Source organism: Oryzias melastigma, linkage group LG16 (assembly GCF_002922805.2).
Source record: "Oryzias melastigma strain HK-1 linkage group LG16, ASM292280v2, whole genome shotgun sequence".
Lineage (NCBI taxonomy): Eukaryota > Metazoa > Chordata > Actinopteri > Beloniformes > Adrianichthyidae > Oryzias > Oryzias melastigma.
In genome coordinates this window covers 24740797-24763086 of record NC_050527.1, presented here as the reverse complement: position 1 = coordinate 24763086, position 22290 = coordinate 24740797, and the positions used below count along the sequence as shown (strand labels likewise).

General features: G+C 35.3%; 3 protein-coding genes across 7 annotated transcripts in view; 1 reads left to right on the top strand and 2 right to left on the bottom strand.

Moving 5' to 3' along the window:
- Positions 1–33: 33 nt before the first annotated feature.
- The window catches only part of LOC112136641 (C-type lectin domain family 12 member B), a 127845-nt gene continuing 105588 nt past the window's right edge, over positions 34–22290 (top strand). For 2 of the 3 annotated variants that reach the window (XM_036215742.1, XM_024258481.2), the window contains exon 1: positions 34–185. The gene's annotated coding sequence lies outside the window, so the exon portion shown is untranslated. The remainder of the gene's footprint in view (positions 186–22290) is intronic. The other variant, XM_024258485.2, reaches the window with a different exon arrangement.
- LOC112136639 (asialoglycoprotein receptor 2) overlaps positions 755–22290 on the bottom strand; it is a 41876-nt gene continuing 20340 nt past the window's right edge. The window contains exons 1-4 of one of the 2 annotated variants that reach the window (XM_024258475.2): positions 3291–4095; positions 2890–3044; positions 2679–2794; positions 755–2607 (exon numbers count right to left, since the gene is read on the bottom strand). In XM_024258475.2, coding sequence (XP_024114243.1) covers positions 2472–2607; positions 2679–2794; positions 2890–3044; positions 3291–3858 — 975 coding nt within the window. In that variant the 5' untranslated portion in view covers positions 3859–4095 and the 3' untranslated portion in view covers positions 755–2471. Of the gene's footprint in view, positions 2608–2678; positions 2795–2889; positions 3045–3290; positions 4096–22290 lie in introns of those variants that run through there. The other variant, XM_024258477.2, reaches the window with a different exon arrangement.
- LOC112136635 (asialoglycoprotein receptor 1-like) overlaps positions 15643–22290 on the bottom strand; it is an 8213-nt gene continuing 1565 nt past the window's right edge. The window contains exons 4-8 of one of the 2 annotated variants that reach the window (XM_024258472.2): positions 21705–21803; positions 18587–18886; positions 18171–18325; positions 17932–18047; positions 15643–17863 (exon numbers count right to left, since the gene is read on the bottom strand). In XM_024258472.2, coding sequence (XP_024114240.1) covers positions 17728–17863; positions 17932–18047; positions 18171–18325; positions 18587–18886; positions 21705–21803 — 806 coding nt within the window. In that variant the 3' untranslated portion in view covers positions 15643–17727. Of the gene's footprint in view, positions 17864–17931; positions 18048–18170; positions 18326–18579; positions 18887–21704; positions 21804–22290 lie in introns of those variants that run through there. The other variant, XR_004949270.1, reaches the window with a different exon arrangement.

Here is a 22290-nt window from a genome sequence, read left to right as displayed (position 1 = left end):
TTGAGGCAAAAAAGGGAACTCATTTTAAGGTGAAAATATTAAGGTAAACTCAAAAGTAGACAACTTCCGGTGATTAGCTTGGAACTTTCTGGAGCGTTTGGACTCGCGCTCTACAGTGGATGCTTATGCTAATTTCGTCTACGCGAGACTGAAACGTCTCTGTCAACTCAAACAGCGGGAGTCAGGTATGTTCAGACACAACTCGCTCGCCTTGAATTAATTAATTTCCCCGCGAGGTTTTCAAAACAGCGATAAAAGTGAATCTGATGATCTATGGTTCGAAATTAGAGGCGGTTGATGGGATTTAAGCTAAACGCTTTGAAATGCCGCCGCGAAAACGACGATCTTTAAAGTTAATGTTGGAGGAGGCCCTGCCTGGAGAAAAGGTGAATTTTAAGTTTTTAGATATGATTTTTTTCTTACTTTTTGGTGATTTTTAACGCCTAATGTTGATACAATTATTTAATGGAGAAATTTAAAGACCCTACCAGAAAACAAGATCATTTTGATGGTAAAATGATACTGCTAAACTTTTGGACACTAAAATGAAAAGGATACAAAGTTTAATTAAGTCAAACGAGATTCAGACAGTTCTTGTAATATTCATCGTTCATTTTGGTAAATTTACAATTGCTTAAATTTGTTTTGCGAGTTTCAGGAGCTCAAACCTTATTTTCTGCTCCATTTGACAAATACATTTTTTTAAAAGTCGTAAAATGTGGTTTCCTCTTACAAAATAAAGCATGTGATGAACATTACAGACACCTTGGCTTTAATTGAGACTGCAGTATTGGTTATTGTCAAATAGTTTACGTGTCATAATTTTGATGAATAAAAAATAATCTTGAAGTCAAGATCGATTGACTACGAAGTATTTTACATTTCTAAATCACTGCCCAAATCACAAATTTGTGAAGGGTTGACCTTGAACTGTGTTTTTTCCTTTTCTTTTTTTCTTTTTACAATTCTAAGTTCTGTCAAGTTTTACGCAAATGTACAATGGGAGCACAGCTATTGGCATTTCTCAACAACTGTTTCAAACAATTTAAGTAAAATGTAAATTTTATCAAGCTAAGATACTTAAGAGGCAGAATTGCAATAGTTTTTGTGCTTTAGGATGTGCAGGTCTTTATCTAGGGCTGATTGCAGATTGGAGAACATGATCAAACCACTGTTTCTAATGGGAACTCAGCTTGAGCTATGTGCAATGGGAGGCACCACAAGGTGTCACTATACGTTAAGGCTCTGAACTTGAAAACTGCTTGTTTCCCATGAGCGATTGGTGGTTCCTCAGCTTATCACGTTTGCTGAAATGAGAAAAAGTTTATGGAAGGAAGAGGATGTTTTATCTTCATGATTTTGGATGGTTTAAGAAAAGGGCAGATTGTCTTTTATGAACACTGATTAATGAAGGTTTATGGACTTATTGCAGAGCTCTCAAAATGTTATATTTGACAGCTTTTGCATCCAAGGAATATTATGTTGTTTTAAGAAAAGTTTCTATGTTTTAATTTTGTTTTGGGTGCCGTCGTATTGCATCCTGCTGTCCTTAAGTTCCGTCTTGTTTATGGTAGTTTAATGTTGTCTTTTTTTCAGTCATGGAAACCATCACAAATGTTCCAATTCATATTATATTCATTTACGTTTTAAGGCAGCATAGAAGCCAGAAACACAATATAGATACAAGTAAACCTTTAATGCTTCAAAATTTATAACAAGTGTCATTGAATTGTTATATTACATGCAGAAAGTTGAACTGCAAAAGACAGACAAAATATTTTTATACAAGTTGACACAGTCGTCAGTACGGCTAAAAGGAATGTATTGCGTAAAACGTGCTCAGAAAGTTCCTATAAAGATGACACATTTTTAATGTATTTAAAATGTTAAAAAAAAATCTATATTTCTACCCCATCTTCAACATATTTTGCTTGCACAGATAGAAGTAGCCAGAGCCATGGGGTGGTACAATCAATTTTATTTAAAGACACTATGCTATACACAAATTTACCTGAAAATGTTAGTAAATGGCCTGTACTAGCCCTTTTTGACAAACTGGTTTATTATGTTCTAGGGAAATTTTAATTGATATTTCCCGAGAAAACTTCACTAATGCAGGATGAGAAGAAGCAAGTACAAAAAAAAAAGAGATAAGTAAAACAAACGAAAAAAAAAAAAACGAAAAAAACTCAGTAGCCCTGCTATTTCTTTCAATTCCCCTCTTTAGATGAGTTGTGCTAAAAATAAAGAGAGTTAGCTGTTTCTGCAGCTCACTGCTACCCAAAGGGATGGGTCAACTGTGCAAAACAAATTTAACACATCGAGGTGTGTGACAACTAAAGTTTAGCTTTAATTTTGAATACATGTGACCAAGAAAACCATTTAGCCTTGGACATACTCAAAGTATTTCCAGGTAATGCAATATTACACATGATCAATGTGAATTTGTGAATCCATTTTTGTTTTAGAAATTAGAAAATTAAAGATTTAATCTCACAGATGAATCTGTTCTGAGAGCTATTTTGGTTTATGTACCAGCTCTGATTCTCAGTTGAATTTTTGATTATAAGTGTAAAATTGTCTGAGCTCCCTGGGTTGTTCCAGTACCTAAAAAATAAAGAAAAACCCATCAGAAAATTTAATAAACGTGTTAATACATGGTAAGAATTATTTTTTACCCAAGTGTGTCTTGACTGTCATCCACCCAGGTCCAGTTGTTGTTAATTCTTCTTAAACCAATCCAGTATCCGTGCCAGGTGTCATAGTAGTATTCTATTGTGCTTTTGACGAATGTCTGAAAATCAAAATGTGAAATAAAAACATCACCAACTTTTTTGCTGCTTTTAAACATTAATCCAAATAAATTTAGTTGAGCATTTTGTCACCAACCTGTTCCTCTTGACTGCTGATAACCACCAGGTCTGATTTGTTGCTATGACAAAACTGTCGACTTTGATTCCATGTTTTCCATGGAGCGTTTGAGTTATCAAAATAATAGCAGCTTTTATTAAACTGAATCCAGTCTTTGGGACATGTCTGACAAACTGGGTGTAAAAATGGAAGCGAGAGTAAGAGAGTAAACCAGAATGATAACATTTTACCTGAATGCTAAATTACTTAAAATTTTAAATAGTGTAAAAAAAACATAAGAGTTGAAAACTATTTCTACTCGCAAACTAAACTACTTTGTCACTTTTCCTTCTTTCCTAATTTGATTAAAGTTGTAAATAAATCAAACAAATTAAAATCATAATAAAAAGCAAAAGTTGGTTAGAATAATAAACATTTACCTCCATCAGGGCAGAAGAGATCTACTGGAAAGTTGGTGTATTTGATGATTGCTGCCTTCATCCTGTTGAGTTTGTCACTGCTGTTTCTCAGCTGCTCGATCTGCTTTTGTTGGGTTGTCATGTTAACTGTCATCTCCTTTGTTTGGTTCTCACACAACTTCTTCTCAGCAGTCAGCTGCTCAGTTTGATTCTCTAGTTTTGTCATGCTACCCTTCAGGTCTTGATTCTGATTCTGTAGATTTGTCATGTTAATCCTCAAGTCTTTATTCAGATTCTCTAGTTTTGTCATGCTACCCTTCAGGTCTTGATTCTGATTCTCTAGTTTTGTCATGCTACCCTTCAGGTCTTGATTCTGATTCTGTAGATTTGTCATGTTCATCATAAAGTCTTTATTCTGATTCTCTAGTTTTGTCATGTTAATCCTCAGATCTTCAGTCTTATTTTCTAGTTGTGTCATGTTCATCCTCAGATCTTCACTTTGGTTTTGTAAATCTCTCTTCTCCAAAGTCAGTTGTTCATTTTTTGCTGCCAGGTCACTGAGATTTTGCTTCTGTTTGTTTGTTTCCATGGTGACTGCAACCCAAACAGTATAGCCATTAATTCAATCAAAATACATTTTTCTCCTAGCAAAAAATTTTTGCTGAAAAAAATCTTTTTGTGACATGCATGTCTATAACTTTCCTGTTACATCCTGCTGCTGCAGCCTGGCTTTCCCATCCAGTTCCCCTTGGCTCACCTGGCAGGTGTGGCCAATCTCCCTTGATTGGCTGGTGTCCATTTAAGCCAGAGGAGGCCACACCAAGCCAGGCAGGGAGCAGAGCAGCAGGCTGGGTGGTGGTTTGTGTGGTGTTGGTTTGGTGATTGGTTTTTGACATTTGTTTTGTCCTCAGCAATCTTAGATTGCTGGGTTTTGTTATGTTAGTTTGGGGTTGGACCTTGGTAGTTCTGATTTGCGGGCTTTGTTTAATTTGTGTTCATTAGGTAGTTTTGTTAGGCAGCCCTTAGCAGGGAGCTGCTGACTCCGACGGTTGTCATGACTGGGTCAGCAGTCTCCTTGACTTCTTTTTCTTTTGGCCAAGGTCCCAACTCCATTTTGGTTTGTTCTTTTAACCTTAACCACTAATTTCTTTGCTTTATTTCAGGACACAGGTTTTTCGTTTATTTAAATAAACTGTGTTCCTTTTATGTTGGTGTCCACTCTTTAATGTTATTGTCCCCTCTGATAGATATCCCCTAGACACCAGGCCAATTTTCTATTGGGGACGTAACATTCCAAATACAGTTAATATATCTGTGACGTCTCTCTGATTACAAACTATGAATCACAATTTATGAATCAGCTTGATGAGAAGCTTCCAAAAATAATGTCTCCTGTTTGTAGATTAAGGCCACCTTGTATACATATTGGGCAGCTGTGGTAGAGCGGTCGACTCGTGATTGGAGGATTGTGGGTTTTGATTCCCGCCCACATGTGTCGAAATGTCCTTGGGCAAGACACTGAACCCCGAATTGCCTCTGATGGGAGGTTGGCGTCAGTGTTGGTCAGCAGAGCCACCATCAGTGTGTGAATGGGTCAGTGACTGTAAAGCACTTTGGGCCTTCAAAGGAAGGTAGAAAGTGCTATACAAGTATAAGCCATCTAACATTTATATTTGACCTGTCTCTTATTACCACTATGACTGTAGCTGTACCGTAAACACTTCACTTCTATAAACAGTGTTGCACATCGGTGCAAGGGTGCTTTTCTCCACTTTAGAATCCCCTGGATTTGCAGTAATTGTATAAACAGTTGAAGAGTTACAGTAATTCAAAGAATGTCAACATTGTAGCTGAAGCTGTGATGTTGAGGGAGATAAATTAAGTTGAGTTCTTTAAATGATTCTCACTATTCTAAATGATATTTTAAAACAGATTTTTATGTTATTAGTTTCAAAAGCACTTATAAAGTCTAAACTGCCTAATCTACATTTGTTTATTTAAATGTTTTCAAACAAATTTAAGCTTAGCCAGTTACCTTTTCTGGTTAAACAACTTTAAAATAGATTTTTATTACACTAGAGCTTAAATGTAAGCAAATAAAATTCTGTACCATTTTGTTTAAACTTACAGCAAATGATGATGATGATGATGCCCACACACAGGAGGAAACAAATTATCCCCAAACACACTAGCGGGAAACAAAACCTTCTGCTGGATGCTTGGACTTCTGCTGGTTTAAGAAAATAAATCCAAAATTAACATTAATAGCAAAATAGTTATGTTTGGAATGGTCTTACTTCATAACTTAATTCAAATAAAGTTTACTGACAGAAAACAGATTGAGACTGTCACTGGAAGGTGTCACTTTGCCAGAAAAAAAAATCCTCATCAGAAAAAAAAAAAAACTTTCCTTCTCAATTGGCCAAATAGATGACCCTTGCAGGCCAATGTGTTGAGGCAAGAATGTGGAGTTTGTTTGGGATATTTTAGCTATATCTTGGGTTGTCGAGTACAATGGGTTATTGGCCCTCAAACTGGACAAATTCTAGTGATGAGGGCCTTGTTGGCTGATTCCTCCAGGGAATGGACAGGCCACAACCTTGTGTTTATGTAGCAACAATAATAAGCAGAAGCCTAAGGCAGGTCTGGTAGAACACATCAAAAGGGTTTCAGTGGACTGGATCAAAGTCTTGAACCTGTTGGCAGGTTCAGGGACCATCCAAATGTAAAACTGTGAACCTTCATGAGTTTTGAAATTTCTTTTTCACTTTTACGGAATCTGAGAGCAGAAAGAAGTGTTCTGGATTTGCTGCTGGCTGACAGTCCACTATTACTCAGTGACTTTCAGGACTTGCTGGAGGTTGCATAGAATTTATGTGTAAGGAGAGATTTAAACTTCCAGACGAGAATTTTTTTTTTTCCGCATATTCATATATATGCATTCTCTGTTTGCCCAATTTTTCTAAGACAAGTTAGTTAAGAACTTAAGACAGATCAGTTGAAAAAGGAAGGGAAAAAGGAGTGTAGATGCATTTGATGGTGTGAATATTCATTCTGATAATATGGATGGGGATACACTGAGGGTACAACACATTATCTACTGAATTGCCTCTATCTGAAGATTCGAAACAGATGCTAGAAAGTCGTAACATTCTTCTGAGAGGCAGCCTTGGTGCATCGTAGGTCGATTTGAAGATTGCAGGTTCAGTTCCCGCCTTGCCCTCCCATGTGTCAAAGTGTCTGTTAGCAAGAGCCTGAACCCCACATTGCTCCTGGTGGTTACAGGTTGGCTGCCAGAGTTTGCCCACAGAGCCACCATCAGTGTGTGAATGTGTTTGTGAGTGGTACTGTGACTGTAAAGCACTTTGGGCCTTCAAGAAAGGTAGAAAAACATTTTAAGCATATACCTTTTTTACTTTTTCTCAACAAATATACACACTAAATCTTTGCTGTTTCCTTCCATATGGCATCCTAAAAAAGGGTTCCAGAACTTTATGGGGTGTGTGTTCTATAAAATCATTGGAAAATATTTGTTTCTAGATTTCAAGTGTTGAGGATGTTCCCACAAAACTCTAGATAAGTCTACATATTTGTCAGAAATTTTATTTTGACAAAAAAATTTGCCCTATGTTAAATGTATGTAAACACCAGCATTGTTTTGGAATGATACGAACAGTGAAACAATTCTCTCTGGACAATCTGTAGTAATCTTTAGTGGATGCTGAGTTGTACAAATTATTTTATGGCTGCAGTCCTGCTAGTGTGGAAAGGCTGAGCTTTTTCTCTTCCTGATACAGAATAGTTTTTAATGCATCAAACCAGATCTGTTTGTTTAAAAAAAAAATAAAAATAAATAAAGTGTAAGCTTGAACAGTCATTGAGTGTCTGAAATACTTACTTATTGTATCAGTTTGTGTAGTCTCCTTACTTTTTGTGTCAGAATCAGCTTTTGGGTTCTTTGCTGCATGACAGAAAATGAACAGAAGGTAAACAAACTGTTAAGTTCTTACTGTAAAAAAACAAGCTTAAGTTATCAAAGTACTTTAAAAGAGTTTTAGAGGCGTTAACCAGTTAGGACTTAAATAAAATATGACGTTGAAAAGTATATGAATTTGTCTTATAATTAGTAACACTTATATGTCTTCAATGTACAAAGATAATTCTTTGATTAAAATGGAAAGTTTTCTTGAAGTTAGAGGCATCAATGAAATGTACAACATGTCATAACTCACATGGTGCAGAGGGACAGAGGTTTTTTGGTTCAACTTGAGAATAAATGGCATCACCCTCTTTGTTCTCTGTGTGATAGAAGCATGAAAAAAATCACAACTTTTAGCAAAACTTTCCTCTTAGTACATGCTCTCAATAGGTCTACAAATCAGAGTAGAACTGATTGACATGTTCTAGGACTAATTGACCAGCAGTGTTTTGAAATAATGCAAACACTGGACCGGGGTGACTTTCTACAGTAAAGAAAAGAGTGGTTATCAAAGTACTTAAACTGAATTTTAGGGGGTTGGTCAATTTCTACATTTATGTGGAACGCCATTTGCTTTTATCTCATTAACTTTTATGTTTTCACAATAGAAATGTAATCCTTTGGTAAAAACAGAAAGTGTTCTTAAAAAGTTGGAGGAATTACTGAAGTGTGTAAAGTGCTTGTTAAATGACAGAACTCACGTGATGCTGAGGGAAAATAGTTTTTCAGCTCAACTTGAGAATAAATACCAACGCCCTCTTTGTTCTCTGTGTGATAAAAGAATGAAAGGATCAGCATCTTCAGCAAAACATTCCTTTTATCTCATTCCCCTGTGTTCATGATAGATCATTCCCTACATTTACATAGAGCTGGGCAATTTTTTATTTATTTTTTTCCAAATTTGATTTTCGATTTAAATCGATTTCTATCCCCCCACCTTTTAATTTTTTTAAAGGTTATAAATGACACAATATTTTTAATATTTAATATTAATATTTTAACAAAATCTAGTTATTCTCTCTGTTTGAATTCAACATCATATTTTTTAAATGAACACACATGTAAATGTCTTGGTAAAATAATGTAAAAAAATTGTTATATATATAATAATATGTTAAGATTTTTTATTGAGTCAAAAACTAGATTTTGGTGAAAATTTATATTTGTGCGACACCAAGCCCATTTTAACTTTGAGTGCATGCGCTAGTATCTGGTAGTGACAGTCCACAGTGAGGACTGATATAAGCATGTTTGAGAATGTACTGAATGCAGGTTCTTGAAAGCGCATCAAATGCCCGGTGTGTACGTAGTATAAGAATAAGCAAAGACACATAATTAACAATAAAACTATTTGGACTTTGGAGCTCTTATAGTTTGCTTTAACTTACGTGTTTCGCTGGTTAAAGGCTTTTCAGGATTTATAAAGGAATAAACTGTAAGCTCCTCCTTGTTTTCTGTGGAACGAAAAACAATAAGACAACAGTACTGTGATAATGACAAAATCCAATCAGCACTGCTCTAAAGTTTGAATCAAGATTTTTTTTTTAATGGAAAGTACGTATTTCAAGCCCTCATGTCACGGTTTTTAAAGACACGGTTTTGATATATTTTTGAATTGATATAAAGAAAAAAAGAGAACAAAATTTAATAAAAAATGTAAATTTATATTTTTAAGCATATTTATGTAATAAAACATAAAATACTTACAAATATAAAGTATGTCACTTCAAAATATTTGCTGATTGCCCTTTTTGTAAAAAAAAAAATTTCTAATGAAATATTTAAATTAAGGATACTCCTATATATAAGAAATACTTAAGATACCCATATATAAAAAGTAAAGTGCATTATGGTGTATTTAACCTTAAAATAAAACCAAATGTATATTTAAAAAAAGGATGACAAGAACATACAATGTTAGGGAACAGCAAGTCATCAAACTGGGTCACAGGGAGTCAGAAGTACCGCTGAGTGTCTGTCATTCAGACACAGCTCCTGTGTCTAAATTACTTTTAACTAAATCTGATCTTTCGTTATCCGAGTCTCACATGAGTTGTGTTGAGGTCTGGTTGAGAAAAACTTTTGAAAGTACCTCCTCCTACCTGTGGTAGGAGCATCAGGTTTATGAAAATAATTTTTGACAAGTGTGAAATTGTGAATTTGATGCACGTCATAGCAAACTCGATTGTCTGAATGTGGCAGCACAATTTTGTCCATTAACCTTCTGCCATTACTATAGTTGATTAGAAAGGCAAAGTGATCTATTGCACCCCTAGTCAATTGTGCAAAAAACAAATTTCACACACCTTTGACTTTAATGCTTTATAATAAATAAAAAAACTAGACACATTTTAACCTCATAAAATACAACAGATGATTTATAAATTAACTTGCAAATAATCTGCTTTTGATGCATTAAATGATCTTCTGTTCTAGGACCAGGTGCTATAATGAAAAAATCATCCAGCATTTTTTTCTTTAATTTTACCTACAGATGTGGATTTTTTGGGTATTATTTCACTGTTATACTTGTAACCTCAACCTCCCGCTGAACTGTTGGATAGGCAGTGATTCGTAAAATATTCTTCACTGAGTTTGAGAAAATACCTGGTCGATCTTAAGGTGTTCCTCAAAACATTGGAAACTAAAAGGTGCGTGTAGAACCTCTATTATTCAATTAAAAAATACTTTGTAACTTATTTCTTTACATTTTACAAATGCATGCATTTTATTTATGCAAATAATGCTCTATGATAAAGTAATGATTTTTAATGTTTCTGTAAAACATTATTCAATTATGATGTTAAAACGGATTTATTGTTAATAACTGATAAACCTATTGGAATGGTGGAAACATCAAATCTCTAAGTACCAATCCTTCAAGAAAGTGGAAAAATAAAACTGTCAAAACACAAATCTGCCTAAAATAATTACAGAACAAGGAATGTTGAAAGAAAACCATGTTCCTCTAAAACCCTGAACTAATTCCAAAATATGCTGAACGCATTCATTATATTCATTGGTAACAGGTTTAAATTTGAAAAGGGGATCTGTTGAACAGATGCCAGTTTGGTTTAACAGAAAATATTACAGCAAGAAAGAAACAGGAAAAAGATCTCTAAACGTTTATGTGTTAAAAGAATTTTAAAGGCATAAACATCATATGTATACATTGATCAAATCAGGGAACTTACTGTTTGGAGCTGGAGCATTGTTTTTGAAAACAACAACAGAGTATTGCATGTCCTCCTCCATCCTTCAGCATCAAATTCTGCTGTGCATCAAAGCAGGACGAGCTTTTATAGAGTCAGTGTTGGATCTAAATCTAAAGGAGATCATCAGACCAAAGAGGAAACAACTTCTTCTTCTTCCCCTGTAATGGTTCCTACCAGCTTCAGATGACTCTGCAGAAGATCTCACGTTACTTCAAAGTTCTGGGATCCATCACTGTTTGCTTTGTCTTAGTAAGGAAGTACGGTTCTTTTTGTGGTGCAAATCATTTCAGAGAAATTGCAATTCGATGATCTTGCTGTTGTAAAATGATGCAGGGGAGAGTTTCTGTTTCCTTTGTTCCTAAAAAAACGAACAAAGATCAAATGAACCAAAAGTTTTTAAGGCTTTTAAGGCTTCTTAAGACTTATGCCACCCCTCTGCTTTTATCACTTCATTGGATCCCTATTAAATTTAATTTGATTTAACCATTTTAATTTTAGTTTTTAGTGCCTCGCATGTTTAACGTCCTAGATCTTTTCTGACCTTCTAACTACCTTTCACTCCTCTTTAAACATTCTAAAAATATATTTAAAGAAAAAGAGGAGACATACCAGTCAGTCATTTTGCGACACTGGAACACATTCCCTCTGTCTCTGTGCCAAATTGTGTCCAGATTAATCAAATGAAACAAATGAATATTTTAAAACTCAAATTAAGATGTTTTTATCTAGAAGAGCTATTAGCAGACATTTCTTGTCTTCATCTTTACTGAGCATTTTTTATTGAGTTTATCTGTATGAGGGTTTTATTTATTCCTTGGTTATATCTTGTTCTAACTTTGTGAATCACTGTGAGCTGCATGTACCTGTGGGCCCAGTTTGAGTTTATTAATTGTTTCAAGCATAGTCAATTATACCGGAATTCATTCAACATATGAACATCATATAACCCCGGTGCTCACTTATGGGGTCCAGATGACCCCACCCTTACATTGAGATGTTAGTCCTTCCATGACAAAGGTGGACAAGACTTCATGTCTGTCATTGGACGCCAGTAAGGATTGACAATTATTGAAAAAAAAGTTCAGCGCACTGTCTTGTGGGTTCCAGATGACCCCACTTTTAATGTAAACAAGCCTAGAAGAGTGGACGGGTTAATCCAATCCCCTCTATAATCTGCATAATCTAACAATGAAACATGGTTGCTATATTTTCATTTACCTAATAAAAGATTGATACTAACCTGTGAAAACTGCTGTATAAAGAAAGATTTAGTTACTTACTCGTGTTTATTAAGTTTAGTTGTATAGTTTTCCCTTGCTTATTCACATTTCTTTATTCATGTTTTCATGTATTCACTGATGTTTTTCCCGTCACGTGACTCTTCAGTTTCATCCCAAAACTCATATAGGTTTGTATGGAACCCCACCCTGTGGGGTGGGGTTCCATACACAATATCACACAATATCACAATATTAATCACAATATTATTGCATAACGTCTTTTCTGAGTAATATTCTCTGACTTGTATGTTTTGTTTTTATTCTGTTTTCAAAATGTTACCATAAAATGTATTGAATATGCTTTTGACCGTTAATGTTAGGTTTATATCTTTGAAGTGTTTCATGCAAAATTCTTGAAATATATTTAAAATGCCCGTTTGTACTTTTAAAGCTTATCACCAGAGCCCGAAATTAAAACTTGATAAAAAGAGAAGGGAATATGTAAAAGTGTTGTTAAATGCCATGTGGTTAAATGATATGAATTCATGTAATTTAACCTTCAGGGCCACGGTAGTTAACCTCCTAACACCAATAATATTGAAGTGAATAAATGCTTTTTTTGGCTTGCCATACATCTTCTACCGTTCACATGATCACCATGAATCAGCTGATTGTGACACGGGAAAAAAAGGCGGCTTTTTTTTCCTGCTTTGCTCAGATATACACAATATTACTAACGTAGAGCGCTCATAATGAGAGCGCTGTGGCACGAAGCTGCTTTTCTCTGCGGCAGGATCTGCTGATAAACGTGGATTAGACTTCATAGCTGCACAGAGCTGCATATCAGCACGAGGCTTGTTCCCTCCACTTCAGAATCCACTGGAATTACGCTCAACGCGTTAACGGTTGAAAAGTTACGGTAGATGAAAAAATCTAGCCTAAATGTTGGAGCCAAAGCTCCGGTGTTTAGGGATTTTGACAGATTGCATCCGGCGCGCATGCACAGGGCGTTTAAAAAAAGGATAAAAAAAAGTACTTTAACGACAGAGAAAAAAAAAACAAACACAAATAAAAAGTGTTTTAAAGTCAATATCCTAGCTGCAGAAATAAAGGCATCATGAGTCCAGAATCAGCAGTGACTTAAGCAGAAATCCCTAGTTTTACTTTGTGACTCCAGGTTACACAATATCCCAAGAGCAAGTTTTTTTAGTAAGTACGTAAGTAAGTAAATTGTATTTATAGTGCACCTTTCACAGATAAAATCACAAAGTTCTTTACAGAGTTAAACAATGAGAGAAAATAAAACCACTTTCATTACAAACAGCCTTTTCAGGAATCTGAGCTTTCGTTGGGTTGGTTTCTTCATTTTTTTTTTCTTTTTACAGTTTGCTGTTGTCAAAACTTTGGCCTTTTAATAATACAAATACAAAAATATATTGTATATAATGTATTGCATATCATATATATAATATATTATATGTATAAATGTTTTTTTTCTTGCAATTTGCAGTTTATCTGCATCAAAGGCTTGTATTTCAGGGGAGGCCTGAAGGTTTCTTTGTCCTTGTTTTGCCCCTAATGTACACTAGAGGGCAGTATTTTTCAATGTACAAGTTTCTTTGACTTAAAAAAAATAATTTCTTTAACTGTTGAAGGACTAGCAAGGAGAAGGATGTTTGTGAGTTGGGTTGAGGTCAGACTTATTTTTGAGATTATTCTGCCCAGAAAATGACCCTGTAATGAGGACTATGACACAGCAGCTGGTTAATGGCGCTTTCTGTTGTGCTCAGGTGTGGACCTTTCTTAAATTATCATCATAATGTTTTTTTCCCCAAGTGCGTTGAAATCCCCAGTAGTAACTTTAAAAGCTCATTTTTATGTGGTTGTTCATAGTTTTACTTCAGTTCACCTGGTTATAAATTATTTTAAACTTAAGTTTATGTTAAAGTTTTTATAATTTTGTCAGATTTTATCCCCTGTACTTTATAACCCAGTTTTAAAACATTTTTTTAAATAATTATTGAGCTTTGGATACTCAAGTTTACATATAAATATCAAGTATTTTTCAATTCTGTCATGGAAATCGTCACTGAGTTTCTTGTTTATATTTATATTTATTCATACTTAAAGGCAACATTAAAACATATGAAACAAGGATTACAAAAACTGAAATATTTCAAGAGTTAAAAAGAATTCTAGCATAGGGTTATGTTACATGCAGAAATTTGAAATTCAAAATGAAAAAAAAATGTTTCAAACAAGTCTTCACATGCTGTCATCAGTGTGGCAATAACAAGTAGATAATGTAGAAAACTTGTTCAGAATGTTCTTTAAAAGACATGTTTTTATTTTTTATTTTAAATGTTTTACATTTTATAATTTTGTACTTCTTTCACCCGCACATGCAGAAGTGGAATACGTCATGGGCAATGTTCCCTCTAATTTTTCATGTATCTGGGCATACACACAAGCTCCCTGAGCAAACTGTGAGCAACATCAGATATGCACGCTTTACCTTTCAGACATAACATTTTGCTCACACTAAAACATTCACATTTTGCACAATGATTTGTGCTGTAGCTTGTGATACAGTGAAAATTCCTGTAACACTTTGTCTATAAAATATCTAATTACACAGTTTTTCTTGGCAATTCTACTACCCATAAATGACCTAATAGTAACAACATTTAATGATTAATATCCATAAAGACAAAATCTTAATAACCGTCACTAGAATATGCACAAATCTGACTAAAATTTTACCTTATTTTTCACGTCTGTCTTTCTCACTTCTCCAATGGTTGTACACTTTGTCCAGGTTGATGGCTTTGTCTGCTTCTTACTTTGATTTTATGCGCATCAGCTGGTCCAAATGTGTCACTTCAAGACGATTTCTGGATTTTCTTTTGATATGATTCATTAAACTAAATCCTCTTTCACAGTCGGCACTGAAAGCTTGAAATGTAGCACAAATATCCACAAGCTGTGAGATCTCCTTTAGCTCCTTACATCTAAGTGTTGCAGCAACCATTTTTGAGAATGTGCTGATTGACCTCTGCTTAAGTTTTTGCTTCAGTATGTACTTGAATTCAGCATACTGGCTGTTAATGGTCTCCATAGACTGTGATGGGTGGTGGAGAATGGCCTCATACTTCTTTGCCAATGTAGCAATGTCTGCTGATCCATAGTCAAAACTGATGTCTGAGCTCAATGTTTCAATATCAAATGCAGACCACTCCTTTAATTCATCCTCTGGAAAACGAGCATCCATGTGATCACACAGCTTACTAATAAAAAGAATAATCTCACCAGTATTGCTGCCATCAGCTGATGAGGTCCCCATTGCCTCTTTGACACAGTCGCTCCACTGTACATCCTTCTCCTTCAAGTATTGGGAACGCAACTTCTCAATTTTTGCTCTAGCAAAGCAGTGTCCTTCCATCACAGTCAGGTTGCGTCTTTGTAAAGTGAGGCAGAGTTGTGCTAGCTCACCCAAAACATCTCCCAGAGCAGTGATAGTAACCTTGAATTTTGAATCACTCAGCTTTTTGTAGCAGTACTTTGCCACTGGATCTCTGTTATCGGGGAATTCTCTTTCACAGAATTCTGTAAGCACAGTGTAGTTCCTCAGAACAGCATTGACAGCTTGGTGCCACGACAGCCATCGCACTTCGTTCAGAGGCCTGAATGACAGTGCATCTTCATCAAGAATCTTTGCCAGGTCCTCCATTTTGCCCCTCCTCACAGCGGACCGAGAGAAAGGGGAATAGACAGTTCTAAGAAGAGTTTCAACATCTCGCATCGAAGGCACATTTTTCCAGGCATCATCAATGCCCAAGTCCTCTCTGTGGGCCACACAATGTTGTTCAGTTAGGTGTGGTATTTGGCGCTTTAACAAAGCTGCAACTCCGTTGTGTTTTCCTAGCATTACTGAGGTACCATCGGAGGTCAGCATCACCATTTTCTGCATGTCCAGTCCATGTTTGGAGTAAAACTGAGTTATTCCTTGCACAATATCCTGAGCAGTGCATGCTGTCAGCTGGATGATGCCACCAAACACAGTTTTGTAGTTAACATCATTTTCCTCCCTGTATTTAATATATATGACTAGCATTTTGTGTACTGATATGTCTGTGCTCTCATCTACTATCAGGGTATGCCAGGGTGCATTTTTGATACTGCACATAGTCTCATTCTGCACTATCTCATTGATTGAGTTCACAAATTCAAAGGCATAGTTTTTGCTTCGCCAGCTTTCTGGTATACTCACATAGTTTGACATGTGATCGTGGATTTGTTGAACTGACAGCATTGATGCATTCATTTTGATGGACAGTAAAATATTGTCAATGAGAACTTTAACTTCTTCAGGGTCCGATTTTGTTTTGTGTGATAGCTCGTTCCTTTTCTCTCGGTCTTTTGCGCTCTCCTGTAATAATGTACTAATCCCCTGTCCCATCTTGAGTCTTCGTACAGTTTCGACAGCTTTTAAATGACTTTTATGCTGAACGTGACACTTGTGATAGTCCAGCTTCCATTCAATCCACATTTTTCCCTCTGAAAACTCACTTGCTACTTTGGCATCGCTGCATGTTTTGCAGAGTAGACCTTTCTCGCTTGAAAAAGAAAAAATCTCATCCAATTTTACCGCTTTTTCTTCAATTTGCACATATTCCGACAACCATTCCATCTTAAAAGAACTGCATTTCTTTTTTACTGTGACTTGGTGAGTGGATGTGTCGCTGCCTGTTCGTTTCGCCATGATGCAGGGTTTGTATTAGCATCTATTAACCTGCTAGCTAACCTGCACGGCGCATATAGGCGGGGCCCAGACGCAAGCACCGGTGTAAGTAGCAGATGTGCTCGGCCTGTCAGATCGGCTCGGAGGCTTGCGCATAGATGTCATGGAAGATTGTGATTGGTCCGGACCATTAGACCACTGTCACGTGACACGGGGAATTACACAGACACTTCCGCCATGACAATGCACAGATTCATCCCGAGTAAAAAACCAAGGAGGTCCGAACAAATACGTTAAGAATCACAAAAGGAGAAGGAATATTTGCAATCAGCCACAAAAACCTTGACAACGAAATAATCCAATCGAGAGGATAATGATCGTTATTTTAATAGAGAGAAATCAGGCTGGGAAGCATGAAGTTTGAGCGTAAGTGAACTGTATTGTATCATTGGCTAGACACCCGTCACTCACTGAGTGAGAAACAAAAAAACAATATTATTGGGTGAATTAATTAGATTCGATTAAGTCTAATATTAGATATTAATTAATACGTTATGTTGATGTTGTTTTTGCGCTGGATAGATTTTCTTGTGCGCTTAGAATGTGCGGGCAGTGCGCGATTGCGCACGCACACAGCTTAGAGGGAACATTGGTCATGGGGTGGTACAATTTTGTTTATTTGAATACTTGATATTTAATCTAGGCAAAACCTTTTTTTTAATTATAAAAGAATGTGGCCATTACAAGCTTTTTTATGACAAACTGGTTTTATTAACACTAAAGTCAATTGGGTATTTTCAGAGAAAATGTCACTGATGTGAGATACAAACAAACACTCAGAACAAGAGGAACATGGAACTGGAAAACTGAAAAACAAGAAATTATGGTAACACTTTATAATAAGATTCCATAACAAGCTTTATCAACACATTAAAAAACATCATTATGTTTATAGGATTTTTATGAGACATTTTTTAAGAAAAATAAGCCAAATAAGGTTTATTAACATACTTGGTAAGATCCATTACCATTTAAAGTGACACTATTGTCTACGAAGGCCATATTAATAAACTGTTTATAAGCTTAAGAAATGTATTTAGTATTTTTGTCAACATTATACTCTGTGTTTTGCAGCACCTCATCTAAAGTGTTAAAGAAATGATTTTATATTTCGAAAATAATTGTTTTTAAATAGAACAAAACCAAGCACTCGGGTTAAATGTTGTTTTCTTATCAAAAACACTAAAAGTAAAAGAACGTACATTTGATGAGAAAGTCGCAGTTAAAAGTTCAATTTAACTTATCAAAAAATTAAAGCTTTAATCTCACAGATGAATCTGTTCTCAAAGCCATTTCTGTTTTTGGCCCAACTGTGAGTCAAATTTGCATCATGGACTATAATTGCAAATTTTTCTGAGCTCCCTGGGTTCTTCCAGTATCTATAAATAAAAAAAAAATGTCAGCATCTTTAATAAACATGTTAATATGTATTAGAATTCTACTTTACCCAAGTGTGTCTTGACTCTCATCCACCCAGATCCAGTTGTTGTTAATTCTTCGTAAACCAATCCAGTATCCATGATGGATGTCATGGTAGTATTCTATTCTGCTTTTGATGAATGTCTAAAAATCAAAATGTGAAATAAATAGAAAAAATCTTTCTTATTTATTTATTTTTTTAAGCCAAAAAATGTTACATTATAGTTTAGAAATGTTTAGTTTAACGTTTTTTTTTTTTAATCAAACCTGTTCCTCGCGATTGTTGATCACCACCAGGTCTGATTTCTTCATTTGACAAAACTGTTGACTTTCATTCCATGATTTCCACGGAGAGTTTAAGTTATAAATAAAGTAACAGCTTTCTTTAAACTGAATCCAGTCTTTGGGACACGTCTGACAAACTGTAAGAATGGAAGAGAGGAAACCAAAATGCTAACATTTTACTTAATTGCTAAATTACTAAAAAATGTAATGTAAAAGAAAAAAAGCATGAACTCACAAACCAAACTACTTTGTCACTTGCTCTTCTCTTTCTTAATTTGATTAAAGTTCTAAATAATTCAATCACTTAATAAAGTATCTTGATTGATTGATTGAAGTTAAAATCATAAAATCATAAAAAGCAGAAGTTTGTTGAAACCACTGATTGATTTACCTCTTACCTCCTTCAGGACAGAAGACATCGCCTGGAAAGTTGGTGTATTTGATGATTGCTTCACTGTTGTTTCTCAGCTGCTTGATCTGCTTCTGTAGGATTGTCATGTTAACTGTCATCTCCTTGTTTTGGATCTCAAAGAACTTCTTCTCAGCAGTCAGCCTCTTTGTCTGGTCCTCTAGTTTTGTCACGTTCATCATCAGATCTTTCGTCTTGTTTTGTAAAAGTATATTCTCCAAGTTCAGTTGCTCGTTTTTTTCATCCAGTTCATTGAGATTTTGCTTCTGTTTGTTTGTTTCCATGGTGACTGCAACCCAAATTATACAGAAAAGTATTTAGTTTAATCATAAGACATTTCCCACAAGGATCAATCCTGGACCCACTGCTATTCAATATTTACATAAATGATGCATTCAGCATTTTAAAACTGTGAAAATGTTTGCTGATAATTCAAACATGTTTTATTTCATAGACAATCATAAGGAACTTAGCAATGTGGTGAATACAAAGCTATATTAAATAGAAAAAATGAATTGATTACAAGTTCAAAGAAACGATCTTTAAACTTAGACAAAGCAAAAGTTATGTTTTTGGTAATTCTCATGTCAAATCACAATTGTAAAAAAAAAAGTCTCAATAGAGAGTATCACAGAAATAACATTTTTAGAGTTATTGACATCAAACTGGAAGCATCATATTAGACATATACACCCTAGTAAGGATGTCGTGATTCGCTCACATGATCTGAAATTGGGCCCAGCCACAAAGCTTCAGACTCGAATGAAATCAGATTTTGTTCCTCAATAAGGATCAGATATTTATTATCTTTATCAGTTCTGTATATTTCAAACTTGTTATTTAAGCGACGTGGCCGTCGATCCAGCTCAATAAGCTCTGTGACGGGCGGGCGATCTGTCCAGTGTGTATCCCGCCTTAGGCTAACAGTATCTGAGACAGCTTCTGGGAACTTAGCAACCCACGCGGGTTGAGAAGATGAATGGAAGTTCATGGCCAAAATCCCTGCATCGAGCTGCCACCTTGAATGTTTATTTCTACTCTTTGATCTAGTCACTGAAACGTCTCGTGCCCAACGCTGAGTTCCTGATTAATTGACGTGTTGTATCAAGCTCGCCGCTGAAATCACGCCGTGGCACATCGTGTCTTTACATTGACTTAACATTGAAACTGACGCCTCTGCAGCGCCAGCTGTGAATTCACCAAAAGAGGCGTTTCAGCTGAGTTCTAATAAAAGGGTTATGCTAGTAAGTGGTTGGACCTTTTTTTTTCATATTTGAAAATAAAAATTAAATTAATGCAAAACTAACAAAAAACGCTCTAATTTGTCTGTAAGTAATTAACCGCGATTAACGCAATAATTTGACATCCCTAATATTACCTTTGGCTCTTCCACATTGAGTTGTAAAATTTCAAAATTGGAATAAAAACTTGTTTCAAGAATGGAAAGTTGTTTTCATTGTGGAACAAATTAGAGATGCACCAAAGTAAAAATGTTTGACCGAAGCTGAATAATTATTCAAACACTTGGGTGAATACTGAATAGTGACAGAATATCGGAGGATGTTGAGTTCTTTATTTTTTTAATTATGCAGTACTAGCCTACATTAACATTACACTACTTTTTAAGTTAAAACCAATGTTTATTTTATATTTTGTCATTCAATTCTTTTCAATAAGTCTGTTAGTGAATTTCATAAGGCTAGGCATACAAATTTAACAGATTTTAACAGATTATTATTATCATTAAAGTGTGTGCATGTAACCTAATACACTTGCATAAGAACATACCAATACCAGGGTTGAGAACAGATTTGTTAAAAACAGTAATTCAGCTTCAAAATAAAAATACCATGACATCTGAGATATGTTTAAATTGTTTTAAAGCACTAGTGGGCTGCTTGCACAGTCATAAAATTTGGGGCATGCACCTTATCTGCTTCAAACTTACTTATCCTCGTGTGTTGTATAACTTGTGCCAACAAATGTGCTCAACCAGCTTCTGCCCAGCACAGCTTTGGCTTTTTTCACCTACATCTAGTCATTAATAGGGCTGTAACAAGTATCCGGGTGCGCGAGTATTCGGGATTTGCTCCTGAAAATTTGAGTATGGATAGTTGCGACATCTTTATAAATGTAGGTAATTGTAGTAAAATATGATCAAAATATCACCTGGGAACGATGTATTTTTGCTCTGAAATGCAGATTAATGTCGGATTTTAAGTTTACGAACTAAAGCAAAGCCGAAACAGCTGCGGTACTGCCACCGGAAGTAAACACATCTTCGTGACGGTGAAGCTTACGGTTTTCAAAGTAAAACTAGCGTGAGCTTTTTTCTGTTCAGAAACTGAGACTGAAGCTCCGCTCACAGACATAACTTCTGAAACAATGAATTAGCTTTAACATCGGAGCTTTAGCTTCAGTGTTTACATTCTTTTGACTATGATAACTCTTCAACATTTGACGCAATTAAGAAAACTCCAGCTTATTCTGAAGAAACAGCCTCGCGCTGCTGAAAGGCGGATGTGATCAACAGGAATAAGCTGATTCTGCAGCGAAAAAAAAAAAAACTTTTTTCATACAAGCTCTCCACCAATATGTAATGCTTAGAATGTAAAATATTGAAGAATTTTGAGGATAGAAAGCTGTGGAGAACATTTTCAGATTTTCTTATGAAATGATACCAAACAACAGTGATTTTTATCTTTTTGTTGCTTTACTGCTGAACCAGAAGATTGATTAAAAAAAAAAGTTTAAAATGACATTTCTTTCCATCTGAATCTTTGTGTTTTTAATCAGTTTTGTTCGTTTTGATCTCTTGTTCTAAATGATGATTAAATACAAATAATTTTAATTTTCATCCATCCAGTAAATGGACATACACATAGCAATAAACATGTTAAAAAGTAAGAATCGTGGTTCGATTCGTGAATCGTTGAGCTTGATTCGTGAATCGAATCGGATTGCCACCTAAGCAATGATCCACAGCCCTAGTCATTAAGGCTATTGCTACTAAGGCTTAAATCTGTTACACACAATCAATAATTTTATCACAAAACAATAAATGTAAATAATAAGAATACAAATATTACTAATTTGTTTAAACTTACAGTAAATGAGGATGACGATGATGCTGGCACACAGAAGGAAACAAATTATCCCCAAACACACCAACAGGAGGTGAAACCTGCTGCCAGATCCTTGGACTTCTGCTTGGTTTAAGAAAATATAACCAACATTAGCATTGATAGGAAAATAGTTGCTCGGACAAGTCTTAGTTCATACATGAAAGATAATGCAGTGTAATTGTAAAATGGCAAACTTTTGACAAGTTTCCTTTTTTAGCCGTGACGGAGTGTGAAATCTGACTCTTCATTCTTTCTGACAGCATACCTTTCCAGTGTTTATCTACAAGACTAAGACAGAAAAAATTTACTGAATCATGGTTGTAAACGTTTGGTTTGGAATCCTGTTCCTGGGTTTGATTGCTGCCAGGATACAGAGCAAAATTGAGAAACTCTGTCTCATACATGCTAGAGATGGACAAAACTACCACTTTTCAAATTTTTAAAAATGTATTCAAGTATACTGTCACTTTGTCCTTGTCACCCCTGTGCGCGGTAAAATCCTCAGGGTTTAACTAGGGCTGGGCGATATGGGAATTTTCATATTGCGATATCGTTTTTTTCATTTTGT